Genomic DNA, 13,512 nt, shown 5'->3' on the forward strand with positions numbered 1-13,512 from the left:
CCCAGCAAGTGTCATTACTGCCTGGCTCTCTGTGAAGTGATCATCTTTCCCTTCCCGCGTGCACTTTCTCGTTCTTTCTCTCTCTGCTCCTATCTCACTTCCTTTCCCCCTCATTTTCAGGATGGTTTTGTTATTCAAATGTAATTATGGATGGAAATTGAGCCATCTGCCCTTTTTTGACTTCAAAGAAATAGAGTATTTCAATAAAAAGCTGCAATGAAGAGTGCAAGAAATTAGGAAAGGGTGTGAGAATCCACAGATGTGAGGAGCAGTTTGTAGTCCATTTGCTCTCTTAGGAGGATCTGGGCCCCTGGGGGCCCCAGAGCAGAGGTTAAAGCAGCCCCCAGCTTCAGGGGGAGGGTCAGATCCAGAATCACATTCCTTTCTCACCTTCCCTTCCACTAGCTGAATAAAGAGCAGGCACAGCCAGCACAAAGACTGCCCTTCAGAAAAGCAGCAATTTTGCAATCATCAGGGAAAGACCATGACTCCCCTTCCCAGTGGGAACTAATACTGAATTCATGATAAAAATATTGGCTCTGGCCTGCAGGGACTCACTTCTTTGTTTCCACAGTGCCAGGAGTGTCTGTCGTCTCTTGCCTTGAACAACAGGCTTGTGAAGTTTTCTTGTTCTCATCCATTTTATGTGATGCTTGAAAGAGTGGCCTGGTGGCCAGGCATAGCTCAGACCAATGCGAAGGAAGAGAGGAGTCTTCAGCCACCTTTTTGGCATGGGTATCCAAACAGTGAGAGCAGTACTACCTGCTGCCACAGAGCCTGGATCAGACTCATGTCGGAGACTTGGAGCTGGGGCTCAGTGATGCAGTAGGTTAAATGTCAAATATGTAACCTTGTCTGAGGTGTGATATACCTGCCCGAAGGTAAACATGGAAACTTGGGCCAGAGGAGCCCTGCAGAAGTGCCTTGGAGCTGCCATGCCTTGGCCCTCTGGTTGGGAAGATGACACACCTTCATCTGGAGCGGGTCCCCACCAGCTGCTGCTTGGGAAGGTGATGGCCAGCAGCATGCTACAGCCAGATGAACTGGCCTGGCAGTCTTGTGCAGTCTGAAGGCCATGGGTTTTCTAACCTGTCCCCAAGATGCAACCCATTATACTGGCAGAAAATTTTTCTCTTTGGGAACATTTTGTACCTTGCCATTACTGTGGAAGTCTTCCTGAGCTATGTATGTGTATGTCTGAGTATGTGCAAACATGGGCAGGCTTGCGTATGTGTTGTCCCTCATGCATCTGACCTTGTTTGAGACCTCAGCCCTTGCAGTCTGGCCTGGTTCAGTCCTAGTAGCTGGGTGAGAAGTACTTTGGGCAGATGAATCCATCCCAAATTCAGTGCAGGGAATGCCTCCATTTCAAAGGGGATGGCAATACCCTGACATCCCTCATCAATGACACCAGTGCAACCTCTGTCTCCCTCTGCAGCAACGTTTCATCATTCCTGAGGAAACAATCTAGACCCTTTCCTGACCTTGTCAGAGAAGTTTCCACTTCTGCATACACTGAATTCAGAAACCAAAAGGAGGAGTAATTTAATTTGCTTAGGCTTGTTCCACTGATGGAATCATTAAAACATTTTCATAAGCACAAACACATTGGTCTCTGCTGGATAAGGCTTATCGCAGGGGCTGAAAGACATGTCAGATTCAACAGAAAAGCATGTCCAAGGCAGGGTCAGATTGCTTTTTTTTCCTCTTTTTTTTTTTTTTTTTCCTTTCTTCTTTCAACACAGTCATCTTGTGTCATCCCTGGAGTTTTCACCTTGTATATCTGCCTTTCTCTTCTTCCTTCATTTTTATCTTTTCCTCACTCTGTTCCTGCTCTTCCTGTCCCTTACAGGTTGGTGTTAGCAGTGTACGTGTCCTCACTGTTTTATTAAGCCAGTCTGATATTTGCATGGGTAATTATTGAGACCACTTTCAGGACAGAGGCATGAGAAAAGGCTGCTGCAGCAAGACTGGAAGACTAGTGCATACCAAGGATGTGACGGGAAGCAGGGGAGATAAAAATGGGGAAGGGAAAAAATAAGAGAGGAAAGGGGCAGAGAAGTGCCATAAGGTTTAGAGGAAGATGGGGAACTGTTTCCCTATCAGCCAAATGTTTTCAGAATTTGAGCAAAAAGTGGTGTGATCTACCTGTGGAAACCTCAGAGGAAGAAGTCCTTGAAGAAAGAAGCTGACCACAGATGAGCCACTTTTGCCCTGCTTCAAAATGTGTTCAAGTTCTTTGCACAAAGTAAAGCAGCCTTTAGCCGGGGGACCAGCGTATGGAGTGGGATGGGGAGAGGCTTGGTCAGCTGTGGCTGTGTGAATGGCTGTGGGGCTCCTGACCACCTCTAGTAAAAGAATTTGTTAGAGACATAATCTATGATGAAGGTAGTAAATGTGCAAAGGAATTAGAGTGCAAGTGGCTCTATCCTGCGCCCCTCTAATCTCACTCATGGGAGCTTTACAGCTTCCTACAAAGCCTGTCCTCTGGGAACACTGGCACTTTATTCCCCATAATTTCAGGGTTCTTTCAGTTCTGACTCTCTCAGTTTGCCTTCTCTCCAGCCAGAGGAATTGACCAACATCTTGGAGATCAGCAACGTTGTCTTTACAAGCATGTTTGCGCTGGAGATGATCCTGAAACTTGCTGCTTTTGGTCTCTTTGATTACCTCCGCAACCCCTACAACATCTTTGACAGTATCATCGTCATCATCAGGTGACAAGGGCTGTGGGGATCAACTGAAATACACATAGAAAAGAGTACTGTAGAGCTTGCACATTTTACTGTGCCTTTTCAAAAAGGATTTAGCAGCTATATTAGGGGGAGCTGAGCTGATACACAAGGCCAAAGACTGGGAGACCAAGATGTCTTTTCCCAACACGTGGTGACCCTAGGCAAGCCACATAACATTTCTGCCCCTCAGTTCTCTCCTCTGTAGCATGAAGGCAATTGCAATTGCCTTGTAAGTCCGTAATAAATTTTAGCTGTGGAATATAAAAATGCATAAATTAAGGGTGCTACAAAGGTTTAGTGTGTGGTAGAAGAATTTGGCTTGCTGGAATTGAATGCTGCAAACCTTTCCTCATTCCTGCCACAGGCAGTGCTATTTCATATTCTTAAGGGAGAAATGCAGCTTTCTACACATAAGTATAAACATATAGCGTATACTTCTAATTATATCTTGCTCAGACAAGTTTTCTCTCTGACCCCTTTATACTTGCTGCCAACACAGAGGTGAAAACTTGGATTAATGCTGTTACTCTTCTCTCTCTTCTGTTTGTTCACTTGACTTTCATTTTGTCCCTTGTGCTCCCTGTGCCTCTCTGGGCTATAGCATCTGGGAGATCATCGGCCAGTCGGACGGGGGCCTCTCTGTGCTGAGGACTTTCCGCCTCCTGCGGGTACTGAAGCTGGTGCGTTTCATGCCTGCGCTGCGCCGCCAGCTTGTGGTACTGATGAAGACTATGGACAACGTAGCCACCTTCTGCATGCTTCTCATGCTCTTCATCTTTATATTCAGGTGAGGAGGCAGTTAGTTGACTCCTAGTGTTTTGGAGAGGCACTGTATGGCTCATGTGGACAGCAACTTCAGAGCGTGATTGCATGGCTTGTCTTGCCCATTGCTCTAGGCTCATGTGGGTTCCTCATGTGGGAGCACTGACAAAAGTTTATTTGTTCATAAGGGCTGAGGTTACTGCTGCCCTAAACTGGGTTCAGCAGCTGAAGATTTGGCCTGGACAGGGTGGAGAAATGCTGCCACCAAATGTGCACGTTGAGCATAATGTCCCATTGCAGGATAGGTGAAGTCTCTTGGGAATCAACACTGGCTGCAGGAGCAGTTCAGTCTGGAGGCTGACTCTGGCAGAAGGGTGATAGGAAGCAACCAAGAAAGTCTGTTGCATCCAAAGTGGATGCAGTGCTAGGGAGATGAAGAAAAATCAGAGCAAACAAGAATAATGGAGAGAATAGATCTGAAGGGCAGGCTGGAGGGAGTACATGAGCACTGAGGCAGTACAGAGGGAAAGCAAGGGTTTTTTGTGAGCTGTAGAGCTGCAATACACAGCTCGTTCGTGATGGATAGATCCCAGTGGTCTGGCTGTGGTGTTCTACCCTTTGCCTCAGTGGTGTTGCATTATGTTGTTGTGAGGAAAAGAGAATGACTCTTATGAGCTGGTTGTGATGGCAGAGATGTTTAAATTTGACACCATCTCCACTTCTTGTCCCAACAGCATCCTGGGAATGCACATCTTTGGTTGCAAGTTTAGCCTCAGGACAGACACAGGAGATACAGTTCCTGACCGGAAGAATTTTGACTCCCTGCTGTGGGCCATTGTGACTGTCTTCCAGGTGATCCCACTTTGCTTTCTACAGGTGGGCTAGGGCAAAGCAGAGAGGATCAGGAGGAGCTTTTTCTCATTGTGGAGCCTCGCACTTGCTCCTGACAACACAAAAGACCACGCAAAAGACTGCGGCATGTGATGTTTGGAGGAACAATTGTGCGTTGTAACCAAACAACTGGTGTATCCTCAGACAGGGATGCTTCTTCCTTCCTAGGAGACAGTTTGCAAAGGTCGCTCCTGTTGTGGCAACTCCCAGTTTAACACCATCACCTCAGTACATGACTGCCCTCATGGTCGCTCCTGTTTCTTCTTGTTCAGCTCATGTTATCAGGGCAGCACAGCAGCTGGACAGTGACAGTGGGCAGTGAGTGTGTGGTTATGGGGAAGTTAAGAGGCCTGTTGTGGTCCTGATGTGTATCCTTTCACTGTCCTTTTCTGAGAATCCCCTTTGTGTTCTTCCTTCTTGTTTATGTGGCCTCTGCTCCTGGTTGCAGATCCTAACCCAGGAGGACTGGAATGTTGTGCTCTATAATGGCATGGCCTCCACCTCACCATGGGCATCCCTCTACTTTGTGGCTCTCATGACATTTGGCAATTACGTGCTCTTCAATCTGCTGGTAGCCATTCTCGTGGAGGGGTTCCAGGCTGAGGTGAGTTGCCACCAGAACTTCATCAGGAGGAGGAATAGAGGTGCTAAAAAGGAGACTTCTGAGAAACTGTGAGGGTACTGGGCTGGAGGACTCCCAAAGTATCATGCCTCTGTCATTTCCCTTGCTAAGTTCAGAGTGGGCTTCATTTTAAAAAAAAAAAAAAAAAAAAGATTACAAAGATGACAGAATTAATCCTTGCAAGGAAAGAGACAAGCCCTCTGGAAGGCAGTTCACAATTTCCATCCTCTTCCACAGACCCTGCCCTGCTCTACTAGGGTGAGTCCTTTGCCTCTCCAAAAGCAAGAACACAGTATGTCAGCCATCCCAGGTCACGTGAGACACTTTCCAGTGATCATACTGATGCCTCACTTCCAAGGAAGATTTAACAGTTGTTATAGCAATGAAAGACAAGAAGAAATGTTCTGTTCTGTTTATGAGCTCCCAACTTCATAATTTGTGTGTTCCAGGGTGATGCCAACCGGTCATTCTCAGATGAAGATCAGAGTTCATCAAACATGGAGGAGTTAGATCAGTTCCAAGAGGACCAGGAAGGCTCAGGTACAATAGGTCAAACAGCCTCATTTGCTTATCTTCCATTGCTGTTTAGTGAGAAATCTGAGAGCAGATTCTGCAGAAAATACAATTCCAATAACTTACTAGGTTTCATTTTGAACTTTACGCTAGTTTGTAGTGTTGTCTGTACAAAAACAGAGCCGTGTTGACATCCTAAGGAGTGTGATAGCTAAGGGGAGCCGTTCTTGAACAACCTACAGAATGGCAGCTAGGAGTGAGAAGTGAGACTGCCTGTGCTTAGCTTTGGGGGCACCATTTCAGGAACACTGTGTCCAAAGCTGGGACCCACATTTGAATAGGGGATAGCAACACATTAAAAAGGACTCAGACAAATCTGGAAGTCTTGCCTCTTAGTGAGAGGCTAATGAAGCTTAGAGAAACCAGATAAGTGATTCGATCACATACGCTGTAAGTGCCGACCATAAGGAGAGATTTCTGATGGTAGATGGCTCTTTAATTGAGCAGAAAAAAAAGCATAATGAGATTGTAAAGGCTGGAAGCCGAAGCTAGACAAATTCAGACTGAAAAAAGCCACATTTTTAAGGAAAGATAATTAACTGTTGGAACAGCCTGCCTACAAACTACCATGTGAGACCTCCACCCCTCAAAGTCTTTCCATGAAGACTGCAAGTCTTTCTACAAGAGATACTATAGTTCAGGCAGAACTTGGTGGTAGGGAGCAGCAAGAGTAGCTTGCTCTGCAGTGGATGGTGAGCAAGGAGCTGAAGGGAGTGACAGCTAGGCAGGACCACACTGACAAAGGCACAATACTTGCACAAGGTGAGCAGAGCAGGTCCACTGATACTAGTCAGGGTCAGCCAATGGTTCAGTGATTGCCAGGCAAGTCCACAGTGGTGAGCCAGGTCTAAGGTCAAGCCAAGCAGTCCAGATGGTGAGGCAAGATCAGGATCAGCAAGGTGCAAGGACAGGCACAAGCATACTCACCCAGACAAGGACCACAGGCACAGGTCCGAGCTTAAATGCGGCTCCTGCAGAAAGGGGCAGTGGCCACAGTACTGGCTTGCCACAGCTCTTTGCTGCAACTTAGCTGTTCTCACAGCAGTCTGATCCTGGGTTACATGGCTGTGCCATATCAAAGTTTACCTTGAATGTAGGGAGCTAAACCACTAGGAAGGCAGATCAGGAAAAAGTTATGGAGCTTTTCGGTGAACTCATGGCTGTGATGCTGCATGTAGGTGAGGATATGTGACCTTCATTATGCAACAGGTCAAACAAAAAAGATTGTTCCAGTCATTTCAGGCATTAAAATCCAGTACCCCATCCTCTCCATCCATCTTGACAAATGCTGATGGTCATCCACAGAACCTAACATACCCCTCCAAAGTGTCCTGGATCTTCAAGGTCAATAATTGGTAATTGGTCATTTCAAGGGGCCCAGTGCAGTAGGATAGACTGGGATGAAGAGTATGATTGCCAAAATTTAAAGGTGACCCCAGCACATAGATGGCTGCAGGTCTCCCCATATCTTAGTCTCTTCCTCAGTGTCTCAGCCTAACTGCTTTTAAATAGACTGTCTGACAGTCGGTGGTATTTGTTCAGACCTGAAGATGCAGGTGCCTGTTCTTGGCATGCAGAAGCGTATTTTCCTCCCCTTGCTGCCAGGGTTTGGCTTCTTGGAATGCCTGTCAGCCTGAGTCTGCCTGACCAGCACTCTGCTCGTCTGTCTGGCCCCAAGGAGAGCTGCCGTCAGTTTTGGGGACTGAGGAGATTACTTCAAAGTCTTCCCAGTGTGATTTTGCCACAGCACCCTAAATCAGAATCCATGCTGACTGATGCTGAACAGTTAATATTCTGTTAGCTGCTGCTAACATGCTAAACAGCTTAGATCGAAACAGTCACTGGATAGTGAGGAACCCACCTTCTTTTTTTTTTTTTTTTTCTTCTTTCTGCATCTTTCCACCCAGATCCCAAGCTCTGTGCAATTCCTGTGACACCTAATGGACACTTAGACCCATCCTTGCCCTCTTCCAACCCACCAGTGGGTGCTGGGGGAATCACTAACTCTTCACGCAACTCCCTGCAGCCCGACCAGATCCGTCTTGCTGTTGGCTCCCGGAAGAGCAGTGTGATGTCTCTGGGGAGAATGACCTATGACCAACGGTCCTTGGTGAGTGAGTGAGTAGAAATGTGTGTCACATCCTTCTTTTGAAGTCCAAGCACTCTGCTATATTTCTGCCATCATCTGGGGATGGCTGTGGAGGATTGCACTTGTGCTGTAGGCTTCTAACACAAGCCCATTGCCTGTCTTTAGGAAGCCAGGGAAGGTCACATTATGTATCTAAATTTCCAAATTACTGAAGTCTATTTCCAGTTTGTTGATGTATATTCCATTAAGTGTGGGATTCAGGTCTTTTGTATTCCTTTGGTTGGAGAGGGGGAGCGCTAAGGAGACAGTCTCCCTCTTAGAATGAAACACATTTTGTCACCTTGCTGTTTCCTTCTTTTTGTAGAGCACAGGACACAAAATGATGCCATAAGTGTTAAGAGCATAGGAGTATCTGGGTGATGCCAGAACTGCCAAGTCCCATAACAGATGGGTTTTCTGGAAGCTTTTGTAACAATGAAGAGAGGAATCTTGACTTGGAGCTCCCCATAGCAGGTCCTGCTGCCTCTTAGCACTTCCTCAAGCACTGCTGGCTGTCCAGCCAATGCATCTCAGACCTGACCACCTTGTAATGTCAGCTTCTGGGCTTTCTGCCCACTGACATACAGAGCTTTTGGGGGTGCATTGGTGCTCAAAGGGTTCGTGCCACTGTTACTTCTAAACAGGGAGAGCTGGCAGTGTGTGTCAGATGGTGTGTCAGATTATCCATCGCTCTGTACCTTGTATAATCCTTTACCGCAGGGCAGTGTAAAATGATGCCAGTTGGATTCTTTGAGAGCTTTATTCCTGCTCTGTGCTGGTGTAGGTAACAACATCAGGCACCTGGCCTTTGGCTTTATTATTTACCTTCCCTGTAAGTACTTTGCACACAGATGGTGCTATAAAGTAATCACAGCCAACACCATTGCTAACTCATTATCAATTTATTGTCAGATTTACAGAGATTGCTGCTAAATTCCCACCATGCAACTCCCTCAACGGCTGAAAAATGGCAACCTCCTGGCTTAGGGGCCCAGGGAGAAGTCTGTGATCTGAAATAGGATCGCATGCTCCCTCCTTGTGCCTGGAGTCGCTGAGTCCCCGTACCGCTCTCTTACAGTCCAGCTCCCGCAGTTCCCACTACGGTGCCTGGGGCCGCAGCGGAGCCTGGGGGAGCCGTCGCTCCAGCTGGAACAGCCTTGCCCGGGGACATAGCCTGAAGCACAAACCTCCCTCTGCTGAGCACGAATCCCTCCTGTCTGGAGAAAGGCACAGGGTGGTTGATGGGGAGACGGATGGGACAGGAAGGGTGTTTCATCACCGCCGGACACTCTCCCTGGACAACAAAGACTCTGGTGACCTGCTGGAGTTGGCCTCGGTCACATCCAGCCACAGAGTGACCTGTAAGCTGGGAGCAGCATCTGGGGCCAGCGAGCATCAAGACTGCAATGGCAAAATGCCCAGTATTTCCAAGGAGATCTTCCCCAAGATGAACAATCGCAAGGAACAGGGAGAGGATGATGAAGAGATAGATTATGTGAGTATTCAGTGGAGGGAACCTGGGGTTACACTGCAGCACTGTGGAAAACCTTAAAGCCTTGAGTTTCAGTCTCCCTGCCATGTGGATGGGAGAGCTTGCAATGGTGCTTTAAGTACAGCAGACTGAATGCAGATGGGACCTTCTGGGCCCCGACAGGCTCAAACCACGTTGTCAGGCAGCCTGCAAGGCAGTCATACAGGTGGATGGTGTGAGGAAGGCAGATGTGAGGCACATGCGTGGACATTTGGGGGCTGTTGTTTCAGAGCAGTGTGGCCAGTGATTTCTACTGGCTCGGTAAGGTCAGGCTGTGTGAGCAGCGAGAGCTCTGCTGGGGGAACACTGGCAGATCAGGGGAGGAAGCACAGGCACAAGAGACAAGGCAAGTCAGTTTTGCAGTGCCAGCCTGGGAGACCACAGTGCCCAATCTGTGAGCAGATCCAAGGGTGGAAAAAGCGGAGGGAGGGTCAGTAGAACTTTGAACAGATGCTGTATGAAATTAAATTACTTCCAAGCCCAAGTGCCAACTGAAGGCCTTCCTATCCTGGCCTCTTGTTTAGCTGGGGTAGCGAGGAAACACTGTCTTTATGTCACAGAGACACTCCAACAGCTCTGAGAAGGCATCATGGACAACATCCTGCTCTAGAAAGGTCACCAGCAGTTTTATTTGTAATGATCTGGGGAGAAAAGCAGATGCCAAGAGGTAAACAGGCCCTGGCAAAGCATCTCCTACTGCCTTTTCAGTGGCTTGTTGCTCTTTGAGTTCATTTCCTTCTTTGAGGTCTTAGAGAAAGGCAGGTAGTGCACCTGGTGAACTGCAGGTAATGGTGTTTTGGGGTAAGGTGTGAAAGTAAGAGTGCCTCTCAGGCAAGTGGGAAGTAACCAGTGGCACTTGTTTCTGCTGCCTTCCTCCAGAGCCTGTGCTTTCGCATACGGAAGATGATGGAAGTCTATAAGCCAGACTGGTGTGAGTTACGGGAAGACTGGTCCATATATCTCTTCTCTCCACAAAACAGGTTTGCACAGTTTTTGCAATGAGAGGGTTGAGAAGATGGGGCAGATTCTGTTGGCATGTTGGCCACATCCCCTGAGCTGCATGTAAGGTTGCAACTTTAAGCTTAGAAGCTGGGAATGTGTTTTGTCTCCTCCATCTCTCCTTCTACAGCCAAACAACATTTTTCTTCATTGATTCTGGAGATGAAAGGAAGGGTGAGAATCCTAAATAGCTGTTGTAATTTTCCCTCCTTTTGGAGAATCCCATTTTTCTTTCGTGTAATCATGAATATTTATAGCAAAGCAAGGCAGGGAATGCTAACATTAACCCAAAAAGGAGAAGGAATATATTATTGACAACTCCATAATACTGATATTTCCTCCCCTGGTACCAGAACAGTCTCTCCATTTCACTTTCAGTCCCAGTACCAACTTACCAGCAGTCATATTACATCTTTTAGGGCAAAGTTAGAACTCTTCTTGCCTGAAAAAAAGAAATTTTGGATAAATTCTCCTGGTGAGAAGACCCCTTTAGCAAAATGAAAATGTCCGTGTACCCCAGCCAACAGCATTCTCACCCATGTGTATTGCCCCTTGAAAAGAAGTGGGTTTCATTACAGGTTATGAGGGAGAGCTCTTTTTTCTGTGTGACACCTATGCTGATGGGTACAGTGTCTTTCAGAGTGGACAGAATTGTGGTCCCCATGACTGCAAACCTACCCACCTCTCCTAAGCTTTCAGCATGTGGCCTCTGTCCTGGCATGGCACAAAGTGTGAGTTTGGAAGGAAAATTCAAACTCAGCCTCTTCTCTACAGAGCAAGAGAGAAGAGCACAGAGCCATAGTGGTTAGGAAACCACTCTAGCACGGGGGCAATGGGTGAAGGTTCAGCTCCTTGCTCTGTCCATGCTCTGCTTCAGGCTCCCTGTGTGACCATGGGCCACCCTAGGATATTGCCATGGCAAGGGACATCAGTGTCAATGATAGGAAAGCTGCTATGTCAGAGCTCAGTTTTGGCCAGACCTCTCTGTTCTCATAGCTCCTAACTTTGCTCTTCTCAAGGCTCAAGTGCCTGCTGGAACTGTCTTGCAGGTTTCGCCTCCTCTGCCAAACCGTCATTGCTCACAAACTCTTTGACTATGTTGTGCTGGCCTTCATCTTCCTGAACTGCATCACCATTGCCCTGGAGAGACCGCAGATTGAACACAGAAGCACGGTGAGCACAATTTGCTCCCACCTGCTTTTTTAGCACAGCCTCTGACAGAGGTTTGTGTTCGTGGCGCTGGTATGACCTCTGAAAGAACTTCAGCATCAAACACCAGCTCCCACTCATGTATTCAAAATGCGCAAGTATTAGTAATTTGCATAGCGTGTACTTCCCCTGCAGGGTCCTATAGTGGGGCCACTCACTTTATGATACAGTAATCCTAGTTGCCTACTTCTTGGAAAGTAAAAGTCCCCCAGGCACCTGCAGTTAAGAGATGACTGACAAAGGATAGGAACAAGGAACTAAAAGATAGTAGTAACGCTTCCATTCTGTGAGGATGGCATGTCATCATTCACATACGCTGCTTTTGAGCCAACTTGGAGATGACTCAAGCTGGCAATTGAAATGGGGTTTTCTGCTTGTTAGCTGACCCCCAGACTTTACTGCATTACACACAGTTGAGTGGTGAGTGCTCAGCAGCCCTTCAGGAAGGAGTGCCAGGTCGGTGCAGCAGGTCAGGACTGAGCAGCACTAGCAGAATGGAACAGACAGCACCTTGAAACCAAATGTGCAGGATGCATTGCAAATCCCATCCACTGTGCTCTTGCAGAATTGTGCAGGATCTTGTCCCAGCTATGGCACAGCACTGAGTGTATGAGTATGAGCTAAAGGTTTCCCAGCAGTCACCTTTGCCAAGGGCACCTCTCTTATTTCCTCAACCTTCAGACCCTTCACAGGAAAGCAAAAGATACCAAGTCCATCAGAGGCATGACAGAGTAACAAGAAGTCAAGATATATTTAAGGCCTTTCTCTGCTTTTTCTAGGAGAGAATCTTTCTCACTGTGTCCAACTACATTTTCACAGCAATTTTTGTAGCTGAGATGACACTGAAGGTAAGTTACTGGAGATGAACAGCTCAGAGCCTTTCCCCGGTGTCAGGAACAACATGATTCATGTTTGCTCAGCACCCTTCTAAAATCTCTCCATCTTTTCCGTGTGCCAGTCCTTCCCTCTACCTTGGTAAAGGTAGATACTGAATCCCCTCTTGGGGATCATCATCCTGTGGAGGGGATGTTTACAGTAGGCTTTAAATCCAAAGGAATCTTAGTATCCAGGAGGAGGAATAGCTTGCCTTCAGGTATGATTTAGTAATGATGTCAAATGTCCGTTCCCTTTCCCCTGGAGCAAGAATGGGGGAAATAATAACAATCTTAGTAACAAGTCCTTAGTTGCGACAATTATTCAATAGGTGTCTAAGCACTCCACAACAATAGGGGAATCCTGTTATTTGCCTCTTGTGATTGGGAAAGACCCTTAAAACTGAGTGCCTGAAGTTAAACCCTAAAGTTCATACCTGAATTACAGCTGTGATTTACAGGGTGTTCAGCTCTCCCCAAGGCCAACAACTTCTGTAGCACCTGCTGGTGTTGAGAACTGCTGAGAGTCAAACTGTTCCCTTAAGAGCCAAAGTACAGGTTTTGGTGCCTGATTTTACTTCCCAGATGATCTCTGGACTGGGAGACTTGCCCCAGGTCTGTGGTATGGCAGGGAAAGGTTTTCTGTGTGTTCCCTACAGTGTGCTCTTGCTCAGGGAGGCAGAGGAAAGGTGAGAAGACACCATGGCCCTGTTATTTTTGGAGTTATGTGCCACCACTTTCCCCATGGATGTTCTCCTTCATAGCCATCCAGGAGAAAAGAAAAGATGATGAGATGACACTTCAATGTCACATGGAGTTGATAACTGTTCCCCATCCCCCCCCTCTCTACAGCTGCCCTCTACCAGGCAACATGGACATGAGCCATTTAACCACCTCTCCTCTCCCCTCTCTTGCAGGTGGTCTCTCTAGGCCTGTATTTTGGGGATCAGGCTTATCTCCGCAGCAGCTGGAACATCTTGGATGGCTTTTTGGTCTTCGTGTCTCTTATTGACATTGTGGTCTCAGTGGCCTCTGCTGGTGGCGCCAAAATCCTGGGAGTGCTGCGAGTCCTCCGGCTGTTGCGCACCTTGCGTCCCCTCCGGTCAGAGCCCCACTGAGCCCTGCTTGGTCCCCTCTTCCCACTAGGCCCCCCTGGGAAATGTCCCAGAATCAGATCCTGCTATGCCAGG

The 13,512-nt window shown here is 47.4% G+C and overlaps 1 protein-coding gene across 1 annotated transcript in view; it reads left to right on the plus strand.

Annotated features, from left to right (window-relative positions):
- CACNA1I (calcium voltage-gated channel subunit alpha1 I) overlaps window positions 1-13,512 on the plus strand; it is a 91,664-nt gene that overhangs the window by 53,001 nt on the left and 25,151 nt on the right. The window contains exons 9-19 of the mRNA XM_027816077.2: window positions 2,566-2,717; window positions 3,337-3,522; window positions 4,232-4,349; window positions 4,837-4,992; window positions 5,460-5,550; window positions 7,491-7,693; window positions 8,790-9,206; window positions 10,122-10,222; window positions 11,291-11,414; window positions 12,230-12,298; window positions 13,240-13,424. Coding sequence (XP_027671878.2) covers window positions 2,566-2,717; window positions 3,337-3,522; window positions 4,232-4,349; window positions 4,837-4,992; window positions 5,460-5,550; window positions 7,491-7,693; window positions 8,790-9,206; window positions 10,122-10,222; window positions 11,291-11,414; window positions 12,230-12,298; window positions 13,240-13,424 — 1,802 coding nt within the window. The remainder of the gene's footprint in view (window positions 1-2,565; window positions 2,718-3,336; window positions 3,523-4,231; window positions 4,350-4,836; window positions 4,993-5,459; window positions 5,551-7,490; window positions 7,694-8,789; window positions 9,207-10,121; window positions 10,223-11,290; window positions 11,415-12,229; window positions 12,299-13,239; window positions 13,425-13,512) is intronic.

The sequence above is a fragment of the Falco cherrug genome, chromosome 5 (genome assembly GCF_023634085.1).
Source record: "Falco cherrug isolate bFalChe1 chromosome 5, bFalChe1.pri, whole genome shotgun sequence".
Lineage (NCBI taxonomy): Eukaryota > Metazoa > Chordata > Aves > Falconiformes > Falconidae > Falco > Falco cherrug.